The sequence below is a fragment of the Patiria miniata genome, unplaced genomic scaffold (assembly GCF_015706575.1).
Source record: "Patiria miniata isolate m_02_andy unplaced genomic scaffold, ASM1570657v1 HiC_scaffold_10, whole genome shotgun sequence".
In the NCBI taxonomy this organism is placed as follows: Eukaryota; Metazoa; Echinodermata; class Asteroidea; order Valvatida; family Asterinidae; genus Patiria; species Patiria miniata.
The window spans coordinates 17,452,999-17,468,187 of NW_024037048.1; the positions used below are offsets into that span (position 1 = coordinate 17,452,999).

General features: G+C 40.5%; 1 protein-coding gene across 1 annotated transcript; it reads left to right on the forward strand.

Annotated features, from left to right (window-relative positions):
* Positions 1–1,906: 1,906 nt before the first annotated feature.
* On the forward strand, positions 1,907–14,468 carry LOC119739144 (endophilin-A1-like; the record flags this gene model as incomplete). Its single annotated transcript, XM_038213974.1, has 9 exons — positions 1,907–1,973; positions 2,772–2,897; positions 5,196–5,329; positions 6,302–6,368; positions 8,715–8,720; positions 11,222–11,322; positions 11,618–11,721; positions 12,792–12,928; positions 13,611–14,468. Coding segments are annotated over 9 exons (930 nt in total), but the record flags the coding sequence as incomplete, so codon positions are not given.
* Between the last annotated feature and the right edge of the window lie 721 nt (positions 14,469–15,189).

The following is a 15,189-nucleotide window of genomic DNA, read 5'->3' on the forward strand; positions in this document are numbered from 1 at the left end:
GATGTGTAGTTTTTGTGAAATTTCATGTTGAAATTTTGATACGCGAACGTGTGCAAACGAATCTGAACATTTCACGAAAAAGAGACATCTGAAAAAGGCAGCACTTTCTGATTAGGCTATGAAGAGGGTGAGTAGGCCTCTAAAGCAAAAATAAACTACAAATTAAGCCTAAATGTGCAAATCAAAATTTGACAAAGTTTGACATGTTTTTGTACATGGTGGAAGTGTGGCCTTTATTTACGGAGGTAGTTCAGTAAATTGGCCACATTTATGGGGCTAAGTTGGACCCAACTTTTCGCCTTTGTAACATTCGGACATGGTCTGGCGATAGTGGGGTCCAAGCTAATCCCCGTATATGCCGAGCAACACAATTTTGTCTTTTGTCCCAAAAACCCAACATTTCCCAACAAAAACATCAGATTTCACCCTCAAAACGGCCTCCAAATTACTAGATACGCCACCTGAGGTTCAAGTAGACATCAATAATTAAGATGGTTGTACTGAAGTTTACTTACGATCTGGATGAAAAGTGAAATTTCCCATTCAATCCCGAGAGCTCCCCTTGCGATCGTGAACACGTTCAATTTCCGACTCATGTTAATGTTTGAACGATGCGATGTGGTCTTCATGCCCAGCGTACATTGTACATTCGATGGTCCCCACATCCTGAGTGCGATTCCGTTACCGAGCGCAATGCATCGATTATGATAATGAGTAGACTGGATCTCGTTTGTAAACACAAGTACATTTCAAACGATAATAGAGAGTCGGGAACTAGGACAGCTTTTATGGGCGGAAACCAGTTCAACTAGTTCCCGATTGTCTTTTACCGTTTGAAATCCACTTGTGTTCACAAGCGAGATCCAGTCTACTCATTATCATAATCGATGCTTCCCGCTCGGTAACGGAATCGCACTCGGGATATGGGGACCATTGAATGTACGCTGGGCATGAAGACTACATCACGTCGTTCAAACATTAACACGAGTCGGAAATTTAACGTGTTCATGATCACGAGGGGAGCTCTCAGAATTGAACGGGAAATTTCACTTTTCTTTCGGATCGTAAATAAACTTCAGTACAACCATCTTAATCATCGATGTCTATTTGTACCTCAGGTGGCCTATCTAGTAATTGGGAGGCCATTTTGAGGGTGAAATCTGCATGTTAAAAAGATGATAAGTTGGGTCCAAGCATGGTCCAAGTTACTCGGACTACTGTAAGTGTAGTCCGAAAATTTGGGACTCTCAATACTGTGTATGAGAGTCCCAAAACTTATGGTATTGAAAACATGCAAAGCAAGAAAATAGACTGGCACCTGAAACAACCAGTCCAACACAGCTTCAGTACTGCATCAATCAACCATGCCAAAAGAATTAAAGAAACATGTGGCATGAAGCGGGAACTAGTCTCAATTTACTACACATTTCTCCGTAGTCAAGCCACCAGACTATTGACACTGAATGAAGAGGTCAGTCTTTTCAAATAGTTGGACCATATGGTCATGATGGTTGGACATGTACCAGTCTAGTATTTAGTCCCATTTTGAAATCACTTGACTTCCCTCTCATGTGCAAAACATTGAAGAAAAATCTCCTTTAAAAATTGAATTGAGTCTCCAAACTTGGTTGGTGAAATACTGAGGACATTTTCTTTGCCCGTTTTGTTTTGCACGTTTCAGAGCACTCCAGAGCCCTGTCTGCTGTAAGTGTAACTTAGCCCTAGTCCTAGCCCAGGTTGGACTCTGTTGTGTACACGCAACGGAGTCCAGGGTATGAATCTCTCCTGCCATAGCGAAAAAAGTTTTAACACATGTAGTATTAGTAAATATTGCTTGAGATTATTTATGCTTATTGAATTCTTCTCATTGTCTTTGGGTAATGTATTTTTTTTTCATTAGAAAATTGACGCGACAGGTCACACAGTGGATGATTTGGTGAACAAGACAATAGAATACCTTCAGCCCAATCCAGGTAAGAACCAAAATTGAAACATCATTGACGCTAACCTTCCCAAATCCTCCCAAATCCTTTTTGCAAAATGTAGGCTTTTGCAGGATTGAGGCTATATGGCAAAAATGTGTGCCTGATTTATGAGGATGCACTGTGTCAAGGTCTTGGGCCGGATCTTGTGATGTTCCCTGAGCTCAGGGAACCAGACTAGCTGGCTTGCGTCCATTCACAGATGTGTAATCGCTTGCCAAAAAAATGTGGACTAAATAAATTGGGTAAATTGGGGCACTATTTGGACAAATCAGTTTCTTCCAACGATGGTCGGCCGACCATCTTTTGAAATCAATACAAAATTCCACTTTTCTTAAAAATGACAGCACACCAGGTGCCATGATTTCACAGGATGTCTGAGACTGTCATTCACCTACAGTCAAGTAAAGTATTTTATAATATTTTGGTAGTTTTGTTTGTTGATGTTTGCAAATGTCGTATATTACCTTTAATTGTAACCTTTGGAATAATTACGTTTGGGGTGACTATAGAACACCAGAATGTTTGAATCTGGTCTAAGTATTCACTTCAAACAAACCAAATAGAGATAGATCTTCTATTTGTGTGCTGACCCTAATCAATCGTATTGTCTTTCCTGAACAGTCTCCAGAGCCATGATTAAAGTCCGTGGTCAGAACAAAGGAGGTCAACTATAGAACACCAGAATGTTTGAATCTGGTCTAAGTATTCACTTCAAACAAACCAAATAGAGATAGATCTTCTATTTGTGTGCTGACCCTAATCAATCGTATTGTCTTTCCTGAACAGTCTCCAGAGCCATGAGTAAAGTCCGTGGTCAGAACAAAGGAGGAACCAAGCCTCAACAACCCGTAGGATTCCTGGGAGAAGTCATGCTGAAGAACGGCAGAGAATTAGGAGAAGATTCAACATTTGGTGAGCAAGCTTCAAGATGTATTCTCTTTCCATCTGTGGTAGACTGATCATAAAGCTCTCAAAAAGGTGCTCTAATCAGTGTTCCAATCCACCAACATAGTACCATGAGTATTGTGTAATTTATGTAGGGCCCAGCACTTCAGATATATGCAAGGCCAAGTAAAGAAATAAACCAGTTTCTCGTACCTGCCCGCTGCCTTTTTTGCACCCACTTTTTATTTTTTAATTTTTTTTTTATTTATAAATGCATACATTTGCAATATACAGGTGAGTCAAAAAAGACGAAACCCAAATGGCAGGACCAATTTTTGAATAAAGTTTTGCCTGTAGCACTTTCCAAATCTAGGATATGAAAGCCCAATCAATGGGCTTTGTTTTGGTACAAGAATCATTCACATCACTCATTTACTTTTCAAGTTGCTTCATTTTGAACACAAACACTGTTTTAAAAGTTCTGTCCGGATCACAAAAAGGTAAGTGTTCTTTCAGTAAAATGAAAACAATTGCATCCCTGTGAGAATTGTTTTCATTTTGCTGCAAGAACACTTCCTATTTTTGTGATGTGTGGACAGAACTTTAAAACGGTGGTTGTGTTCAAAATTTCGTAACTTAAAAAGTACATGAGTGATTTGAATGATTTTTGTACTAAAAGAAAGTTTACTAACTGGGCTTTCATATCCTAGATTTTGAAAGTGCTACAGGAAAAACTTCATTCAAAAGTTGGTCCAGCCGTTTGGGTTTCGGTTTTTTTACTCGCCCTTTATTTGGCAAATGTGTCAGTTGTCTGTTTATTTGTTTCCAACAATATTGTAGCTATGTAATAGTACAGCAGATAGGCGATGGGATTGTGCCTTTGATGATACAAGCATGGCATTTGGCACACAGTCAGAGTATGTCACGAGAAAGATATTTGGCCATAGGGCCATCGCAGATTTGTCCTTTGAACAAATATAGACAAATCCGATGGCAGCCATTTTCTGCGGTGGCGCAATGTTTGCGCGAGTCACACTCGGGTAGGGGGCGTGCTCTAGGCTCCTTTGACCAATAAGAATACCAAAATGCACGCGCGCCTCGTCTTTAAGAACGCGTTCAGTATGCGTGTGAGCGAGACACCACCGCAGTAAAAACCTGCTAATTCTGGTCGCCAGATTCCACTATAGGTAGTAAAATGACCAGTGGCAGCCATTTTGAAAATTTTGAATATTGCTTGTGAACTAGCTTTTTTCAAAGGGCAAATCTGTGCTGGCCCTTTTATAAGACATACTCTGACTGTGTGCCAAATGCCATGCTTGTATCATCAACTTTAGGCACAATTCTCCCAAATATTTCTGCTGAATAATGCATTTCATAGACCATCCCAGCTCCCGTGGTATACATAGCCCAGCTGTTCTCATTTTGATGGAAACATCAGAACAATAAAATCTTGCATTTTTATTTTGGATACAGGTACGGCGATGGTCAAGATGGGCGAATCACTGAGGCAACTTTCTGAAGTCAAGGACGCCTTCGATCTGAACGTCAGACAGAACTTCCTGGATCCCTGGATCATCTCAAGAACAAAGATCTGAAGGAGATCAACGTGAGTTCCATCTTACAAAATCTAACATCACCCATTATCTGGTTGATTTTGATAGAATCAGGACTGTGTTGCACAGCCACGTTCGGGGAAATTCAAGCACAAATTAGGGAAAATGGAAAAGCATAAAGCCACGTCAGAATGAAGTGGCTACGGCTAATACATTAGTTGCACCTATGGAAGCAGATGAAGCCACTTCCCATGTGGGCTAGTGTTAGTCGTAGCCATGTCATTCAGACATGGCTAATGCTCACTAACAGAAGGGTTAACCAGGGTTACTGGAAATTACATTCTCATATAGCGTAATCCGGCAAACAAAATTAGAAGCCATTTTTGAGGTCGCGCCACGACTACGTGCACGCGTTCTTAAAGACGAGGCTCGCAAATGTTTTGGTCGATTGAGTCCGGAGTGCGCGATTCACGTGAGCCTAGTGCCTCCGCATTTATCCTGAGTTATCCTGTTCACAGACAAACCAAGGCCGATGAAAACATATACCTCACCTCATGGTGGAGGTAAAAAAAAGCAGACGGGAAACCATTTTTTGTTTTACTCGGTCTAATAATGCATTTCATAGACCAAGTGCATTTCATAGACAATCTTAGCTTCAGGGTATACTTAGCACAGCTGTTTAGTTTTGGTGGAAACAACAGAACAATAAAATGTTGTTTTTTATAGGTATCAATAAAAAAAAAAAATTGTTTTGGTTATTTTTTGGATACAGGTACGGCGATGGTCGAGATGGGAGAATCACTGAGGCAACTTTCTGAAGTCAAGGGCGCCTTCGATCTGAACGTCAGACAGAACTTCCTGGATCCCCTGGATCATCTCAAGAACAAAGATCTGAAGGAGATCAACGTGAGTTCCATCTTACAGAATCTGACAGAATTTGGTTGATTTTGATAGAAGCAGGACTGTGTTGCACAGCCACCTGCGGGGAAATTCAAGCACAAATTGTGGCCAATCTGGAAAAAAATTGATAGAAGACCAGTGATCGATTACTGGTTGATTTGGGTTGCAACTTATGCCTGTGTACTTTTTGTCATTCGATAAATTTGGGGTCCACTTTTTTCCTGTCCCTGTTACATCTGACATCTGTGATTTTATAATTCTGATGCAGTCCTTAATGCAGTCGTCCTCCAAGAGTGATTATGAATAGCAAACTACCTACACAACGAATACAAAATTGTTTAAAGTCATTCTTAACCCTAACTCCCTGGGCATTTTTGCGATGATGCTGCAAAATCCTCAAACTGCCTCCATGTCAAAATTGCATGCAGCCTCAATCCTGCAAAATCCTCTGTTATTTCTTGAATGTGATCCGTGGAAGAATGATCACTGCCTCAATCCTACAAAATCCTCCAGCAATCACTGTCAATATGTTAAGGCTGAGCCAGTGACATCCTGGAGCAGTGCGGAGGACTTCAAGTATAATTTATGCACAGCTGAGCATAAACAAACACAAGGCCCGGCCCAAGACCTTGACACACTGCATCCTGCAAATTCTGCCACACATTTTTGCCAATTAAATAGCCTCAATCCTGCAAAATCCTCCATTTTGCAAAGAGGATTTGTGAGGATTTGGGAAGGTTAGGGTTAATGCAGTCGTCCGCCAAGAGTGATTATGTGAAGCAGACAACCTTCCCAACAAATTGTTGAAGTCATTCTTAATGATACTTGAACGGCAAATGACAACGTTCAGAGATAACAGGAACTCGAAAATTGTCACACTTTGACCCATAATTTATATAAGGTGCCTATTACAGCAATGTGCAAATGTCTCTTGTCAAACAATACATTAACTTTCTCCCTAATGTTTGATTTCTACAGCACCATTGGAAGAAGTTACAGGGGCGACGTCTTGACTTTGACTACAAAAAGAAGAAGCAAGCAAAAGGTAGGCGATAGATTATCTCATCTCCATCATATCAAATCATCTTACATTACTAAAATATCATAACTAAAACAAAAATAAACCATCAGACTTCCAAAGTGTTATTGTTAACCTGACACTAAATTTATCATTATTAATTGTCATAGAGTTTGTCCCAAAAATGTGTCTGTGAAAAAAAGGCGGATGAGGTTTGGGATTAAAATCGTTTGCCTTTGAGCATTAAACCGAGGTCTTGCCGTGATGACTGATAGCCAGGCAAATGATTCCAATCCCAATTGCAGCCCTTTTCACAACATGCAGGATTTTACACAGCTTACATAACACAGCACTGAAATTGATTAAGGCAAGGAACTTGGTCACAGTGTCCCAAAATGTTGTTGTGATCAATTGACAAGTGTGCAGTGATGCGTGACTGAAATTAAATGAAACTCATCGGGGTTGAGGCCAAGGCTAAGGAGTATCTGCACAATCAAACTTTTTCAAAATGGACTTCATGGTTTTGTATTTTTAAAAAAAATAGTCAGACGGACATTTCTTTTGGACATACTGTATAATGCGTATAATATTTGTTTGCACTAAAAGAATAATAACAAAAATTGCATTTAAAATAGTGTTCCTTGCAAGCCTTCAATTGTGGTTTAGATTTTTTGAGGACTTAGTTTCGACAATCGAGAAAAAGTTTGAACTTTGTGTCAACCATATTCACTCAGCGGCAAATATGATCTGCCAAATATTGTTTCCAAAAGTGGATATTGTCATCGGGAACTGAACTTTGTTACTTTGATCGATAGGCCTAACTGTCTCTAATAGAAGAGTTTAATCATGAAATCCTGTAAATTGACGTCGCTGTGAAGGAATTTTCAACACCTTTGATTTCAACATCATTTTTTTTACCACTCACTGTATTAATATTTTACTTTCATTTTTCACTGTGCATCATCTACATACTCATCAGCATTAGCAGGTTTGGTCGGTATGTCATAGTCTAGTTCCTAGACTCGTCATGAATGGTCCCTTATTGTGCTTAGCACCCATAGTGTACACCCATAGCTCACTACAAGTTTGAACTAACAATAAGCGAAATTGTCTGTGAGTTTCAAAAATGAGAATAGATAGTGTTGTTGACCTTTGTTAATGCACAATATTACCTTGTACTTTCCCTACAACAATATTGTGAATGTGTGTATGTAGAATGCTAGATGCTTAAGATTTACAACCGTGATAAATGTCCATGTAATAGATTAACCTTAGTCCACATGTACGTGCAGGCTTTTAAATATTCCTACTTTTCCTATTTTTTTTTTTTTTTACCGTGCTCCATTTTTTCGTACTTTTTTCTTGATTTTTGTCCCACAACTCCGAAGAAATTTAATCTCATTGAAAACTTTCATGGCAGTGTTACACACTGTCAAATCACACAATGAAGGGCTTGGGCTCAGGAGTACTGCAACTGTACTTCCAAGAGCTTAGTTGAGGATGGAGCACAAGTGTTGTGAGTACAGAACATGCCAAATGAGGCTGATGATGCTGTGGACATGGGCGAGCATCAACGAAAACTACCCCAGAAAGCCCACTACAGTCCTACTTTTATCCTGAGTCTGTCCTCCAAAATCCGACTTTTGTCCTGTTGGTTTTTGTAAATTTTGACCTTACTTTTCTCCTACTTCTTCACCTGGGTCTGCTTGAAAGCCTGTACGTGTATCGTACTATCATGACATTCTATTTTGAAGTGTGTTTTAAATCAAATTAGGTTAACTGCCCTTCAACGACGTTTAAACACTGTATACTCAGTGGGTAACACACCGAGTATACAGTGTTTAAACGTCAGTGAAGGGCAAAACCTAATTTGATTTATATCACCCCGACGCAAAAGTCCATCTTATAAAAGTGTGTTTTAGTTAGTTCATCAGTTACATGTCCGTAATAAACGTTTACCCCTTCAGGATTGGTCTAGACAGCCTCCGGGATAAAAAAACGACCAAACTGAATACAAAGGAATCCAACGGCTGCTTAGATTAATGGTCTCCATGCGCAAACAGGAGAGGGAGCTATTTGATCACTTTCGATAGTCCAGTGGATGGGGCACACTACGTATAGCGCATGGTACCCTGACTACTTTCATTCCCAATATGCACAAAGCCATAGCGTCTTCCTGTGACGTCAGGCGTCGTTGGCAATGCGTTCAAATGTCTCTCCCAGTCGTCTCTCCGACCCCAACTCTCCCTTTCTTACCGTTGAGGGGGTACTTGTGCGAAGAGCCCATTGGTCTATAATCCTATGATGACATCATGTTTCTATTTTTACTTTCCATGTACCCGTAAAAACGTTTTCGTCGGTTCCTCTCAGCAGCAGGTGGTATGTCAACACCGATTTTGTAGCGTAGCATTTCGTAGAAAATATTGTGGTGAAATAGATCAGAATTGATTGAGGATTCAGAAAATACAGTATAAGGCCAAAAATCTGTGTGTCCGTCATGCGTAGTGCGCACTTCCTGATGTGTAGAAATCAGTTGTTTGATAAGCAATGTGCATACATACATAGGTCCATGTACCTGTATTGCGCATTGCGCTATCCCTACTGCGTTAAGACCAGGCATACATTGTAGGAATATGAGCTTGTACGTCGGTCAAGTGTGCCGAGAAATACGTACTCGTGGATTTTCAGAGTACGCATCGCAGATACGCAACTGGTATGCAAAACGCAATACGCACGTCAAACATGGACACATGGATTGTCGGCCTAAAGCGTATCAAATTTGGCCAGCAGTCTGGGCTATAGAGTAGGCAGTAGTGCTATATATTTGTAGATTTCGCCGTGGGTGCAGAGTCGAAAATGAAGGCAAAAGGAAAAAGCGTAAAGCCACGTCAGAATGAAGTGGCTACGGCTAATACATTAGTTGCACCTATGGAAGCAGATGAAGCCACTTCCCATGTGGGCTAGTGTTAGTCGTAGCCATGTCATTCAGACATGGCTTATGCTCACTAACAGAAGGGTTAACCAGGGTTACTGGAAATTACATTCTCATATACAGTGAAACGTTGCTATACCAAACACCGCTATTTTGAAATATATTATCCCAGATTTCTAAAGCTCGGTAGTCATTTTTTTGAAAATCAAAACTGGATTAGAGTTCACTTTGTCATTTTGCAGTTTTGTTTTGTTTTGGTTTTGATGCTAGCTTGTGCATGTTACTTCCTTTATTTTGTTTGGCATTTCATGTGAACGTCCTCATGAAACTTGCATGTTTTGTTTTTAAACATCCTGCTTGGAACACTAACAGCATGTCATAGAACAAACGTAGCCAGCATTTTCACTTTGCCTGCATGTTTAAGCCAGCTGCTATGTTTTCTTGATTGGAGATTATCATTCCGTTTTCATTTCATTTTTTTCCAGTTTATTTTAAGCACATCCAAATCAAGCAACAGTCCAAAGACCAAAAATGTCTGTTTTACTGGGTGATGAAATACGACAATTTATGTTATCAATAAAACCTAAACAATATTCAAAAAGAAAAGAAAATTGCTTTGGAAGATGATCAGATTGACCCCAAAATGGTAAAGTTTAAGAGTGCTTTTAGTTTTAACATCAAAAGACATATTGTGTTACAAGTTTTAGAATGTAATTTGTAACTGTTGTAAATTATCGTGTCTACTAAAGAAGGACAACTACTGGCAAAGAGTTATGTTGGTTGTAGCTGATTCTGTCAGAAATAACATGAATTTGTATATATGGAGGTATCATGAATATTCATTACATCTCATACATATTAATGAGCCTGTTTGCGCATTTTGTTGGTCAATATTCAATTGCATTGATGAAAAAAATTGACCCAAATCATTTTTGTGTGGACTCAAACTCGAAAAAGTGTAAAAAAGTGACTTTTTCCGAGGACGAAATTGAGAAAGTCTAAGTGTTAAATATGTGTGAGTTGTAATAAGTACGGAACTTTGTTATGCAGCTGATTTCACAAAAAACAGTGCGTAACTGACACCATGCGTAGGACTTAATGCAACAAACTTATTGCGCGGCCATGCAATGAACTTATGATTGATTTCACGAAAGCTGGCGTACATGGGCCACGTTTTAAATAATCTAAAAATCTTGGACGAGGATAATAACAGCATTTCATGGAAGAAATGTTTGTGTATGATTGTGTTCGTTCGTGAAGCAGTTGTTGAATCACTTCCGCCCGCCATTTTGTCCGTTTTTGTCCGTTTTTCCATTCATTCATGGAGGTGGGAAAGCGTTTATGTTTCATGGTATTTTATGGTATTTATTTGTTTGTAGAATGATAAATGATCAGTGGTGGACAACTGAATTTTGGATCATTGTATCAAAGAAGTCATTACTTGGGAATAGAGTATGCAAATTACGTGAAATTTTCACAGTTACTAGTCAATAACAAGTACTTTACCCCTATTTATATTAAACAGAGTGAGCCACATATTTTTTGAAATATGTTTCTAATTTGGTCACTTTCTTTATGACTCATTGTGTACATGGTGATGGATTAACTCTAACTCCCTAGCATGATGTACCAGGAACCATACCCATCCTGACAAATTCCAACACCATATGGGAAACTGCTGACACATATTTCTATCTTTGATTCTGGAGGTGTGCCAACCCAATGTAAAAGACTGTCAGTTTAAGGGTACTGTACCCATCCTGACAGATTCCCACTAAACATGCCGTTGGGGTTTGATGGGTTGAGTTCTGTTAGGGTTAATGCATGCTTGCATGATGCAGCAATTATACTACATTTCCACACCAGGAAAATACTGGCATCTTGGATAATTCTGAGCCAATATGTCTGACTTTTGTTCTCATCAATCTTGTTTTTGTTTGTGTTGCAGGAAGCACAATTCCTGAAGAAGAAATCCAATTTGCAGAAGAGAAGTTTCACGAATCTCAGGAGCTTGCTGAGAATGGGATGAGGAACCTCCTTGAGAGTGATGTAAGTACCTGACAAATCGGAGCAAAGATGAGCCAAGATGCACTAGAGCATCTTACTACTCAATCAGATACCACTCATTGAGTCTCAAGAACAACTTTTCACTTTGTATTTCTTCGCATTTATTTTGATATTTCTCTCAGTTCAACCATGGAAGAATAATTTATACCGACATTGTATGGGTGAAGAGATTGACGGTTTCCTATTTATTTCTGTTGTGTAAGATATTCTTTAAATTGCCATGTAATTTAATTGTTTTAATGCAATCCTTGAAAATGCACCTTGTTTTCTTTAACAGGTTGAGCAGGTGTTACAGCTTCAAGCGTTAGCCGAGGCACAGCTAGAATACCACAAACAGTCTGCGGAGGTCTTGGAAAGCCTTTTGTCAACACTCAATGAAAGGTATGCCAACAGGGGAAATCTGCCCCCCCCCCCCACTCACAACAAGTGTCCATGTTTGATAATCAAAAAAAAATGAAGAGAAGTAGGGGTTACTTTTTTCTAAATCGATGCTTCTCGTCATCAACGGATTTGTGAAACTTAAATCAGAAAGAAATATAAAAGGTTAAACAACCCTAACATCAGAGGTCCAGAACATACACCCCACCCACCCCATCCCCCCATCCCTCCATCCCCACCCCCACCCACACCCCCACCCCCTCACCTTCTAAAATTTGTATCCTTGTGGAGACATTTCTTTGTTCTCGTGTAGTAAAGTGTTCGATTTTGAAAGTGAAGTTTCAAAACGCTCTTATTTTAACCAAAATGAGTTTCCTTGGCTGAAATTTGGACTTGATATCCCTTTTCTCAAACTCTTCCATTTGCGACAGATCAACCACACCCCCACCTACACCCCACATCCCCACCTACACCCTTGACTTGTGATGACTTTTCTTGTGCTGGACTTGTGATGGACTTGTGATTGACTTGGGATTGACTTGTGATTGACTTGTGATGGACTTGTCATTGACTTGTGATTGACTTGTGATGGACTTGTGATGACTTGTGATGGACTTGGGATGGACTTGTGATGGCCTTGTGACTGACTTGTGATTGACTTGTGATGGACTTGTCATTGACTTGTGATGACTTGTGACTGACTTGTGATTGACATGTGATGGACTTGTCATTGACTTGTGACGACTTGTGATGACTTGTGATTGACTTGTGATGGCCTTGTGATGGCCTTGTGATGGACTTGTCATTGACTTGTGATGGCCTTGTGATGGCCTTGTGATGACTTGTGATGACTTGTGATTGACTTGTGATGACTTGTGACTGACTTGTGATGGACTTGTCATTGACTTGTGATGACTTGTCATTGACTTGTGATGACTTGTGATTGACTTGTGATGACTTGTGATTGACTTGTGATGACTTGTGATGGCCTTGCGATGGCCTTGTGACTGACTGACTATAATACCCAAACTTGTCAGTTACCATCCTTCTCAATGTTCTGTGATGTTTTCCAGGGTTGAGGAGGCAGGCAGTCGACCCAAATCAGAACGCAAACCCAGAAGTACTTTCAACTCTTACTCCACGAAGAGAGACTCCAGTGACGGAGACGACACCGACGCGTACCCGTCAACGGTGGATTACAACGCACCAGGTAAGTCAACAGGGATCTCATGCTCCAGCTCAGCACACAGTTTGCTTAAGGTTGCAGGCCAGTAAATAGGCCCCAAATTGCCTTCCCTGGCCAAATCACCATTTGAATGTCCTCAATTTGTTTGCTACATGTATTGGAGCATTTTGTGGGCCGTGAACTTGAGGGTTTGTAAAACAAGAAGGGTCCATGCCGTGATGAGGACGAAATTTGGATGAAATTACCGTAGTCCCTAAATTTGCTCTATTTTGCAATGGAGCATAGGCATCGTTTTCAAAATGGCGATGGACTTCAGGACTACTTTCAGGGGTAATCATCTTTGGATGGAATTTTCTCCCAAAACTCATTGGATTACCCACCGAAACTTGATGAAATGAAAGATGATGAAATGAGCTTTAATTTGATGTGTGCCTCAAGCACCTTTAGAGACGTGTGAGTATTTGTCCTGATCTTTAGAAGTGGAAGTATTTATCACTGAGGTCTATGGCAGTTTATTCGCTGGTTTGCGAATCTATAGGCTTTCAAACCGGACAGAAAATATTGCTCAGTAAAAACAGGTCACCAACTAACCATCTGTCAACTGTCATGTGAATATTAGTTGTAACTGGTACCTTACAAATTTGTGCAAACTGAATAAATTTGCTATTTTCAACTGATTGTGTGATATTTATTTCCAATTTCTCAGTACCTGTAACGGCAACGAAGGAACGCTGCAAGGCACTGTACGACTTTGAGGCAGAAAACGAGGGTGAACTGGGGTTTCAGGAGGGCGACATCATCAGCATCGTCAGTAAGATCGACGAGAATTGGATCGATGGAGAGTTAAACGGTCACACGGGATACTTCCCGGCTAACTACGTGGAAATTATCTAACCGGTTTAATCATGGTAGGTGGTAGCGTTACTTATAGTGTTGCAGTTTGTACTTTGTCATCGTGAGGTTGAGTATGAGTGTGAGTTCTTTGCGATGAGTACACGTACAAGTACTTTGTCATCCTGAGTTTGAGTACGAGTACGTTGCCATGGGCACAAGGACACATTGAAGTACTTCGTCATCATGAATTCAAATACAAATACGAGTACTTTGCCTTGAGTACTAGTACGAGTACGCATATTCTGGCATGACAAGTATGAGTATGAGTACTTTGTCTGAGTATGAGTCATTTCTATCAGTATGAGTACTACAATACTGGTTACTCACAATGGAACTCTGTGTACAGTGAACAGATACATTGAATAGCGCCCTCTGGAGAGTGGTCCTATGTATATCAGCATAATGTCAATTGTGTATTTTTTTTTTTTTTTTAAATTCCATCATATTAAGCTATGTATTTCCATAGACGAGATCTCTCAATTGTTAGTTCTTTGTAAGCCTTGGCAGTCTGGTGTTTCTTTCTTGAAACAACTAAGAATATGTCTTCCCTTTGATTCTACCAAATGAGAAATTACCGGTCTGTTGGTATTTAAAAGGAGGCATTATACAACTTGGAACTCTTGAAAAGTCCCCCAGATTCAGTGAATTCCAAATGATGTGGCTACGGCTAGGAAGTACAGGAGTCTATGGGAAGTGACCTCAGCCGCTTTCCATAGACGTGGCTACGGCTAGGAAGTACAGGAGTCTATGGGAAGTGACCTCAGCCGCTTTCCATAGACATGGCTACGGCTAGGAAGTACAGGAGTCTATGGGAAGTGACCTCAGCCGCTTTCCATAGACGTGGCTACGGCTAGGAAGTACAGGAGTCTATGGGAAGTGACCTCAGCCGCTTTCCATAGACGTGGCTATGGCTAGGAAGTACAGGAGTCTATGGGAAGTGACCTCAGCCGCTTTCCATAGACGTGGCTACGGCTAGGAAGTACAGGAGTCTATGGGAAGTGACCTCCGCCGCTTTCCATAGACGTGGCTATGGCTAGGAAGTACAGGAGTCTATGGGAAGTGACCTCAGCCGCTTTCCATAGACGTGGCTACGGCTAGGAAGTACAGGAGTCTATGGGAAGTGACCTCAGCCGCTTTCCATAGACGTGTGTGTGATTGCAAGCCGTAGTCAAGTAATTTGAACACAGCCTTGATCAAGGCTTGCTCAAGAGTAGTCTGGTACCGTTTGCAGCACAATGGGGAAAATACTAGGTTGCCATCAGGAACTAGCATTTCCATTGACATGTAATTTGTTTGATACAGAACAAGGATAGCCGTGTCTGAATTACTCAGCTATGGCTCATGTGTAATATCAAGCCGTAGTCGTAGCCCAGTAATTCAGACATGGCTAA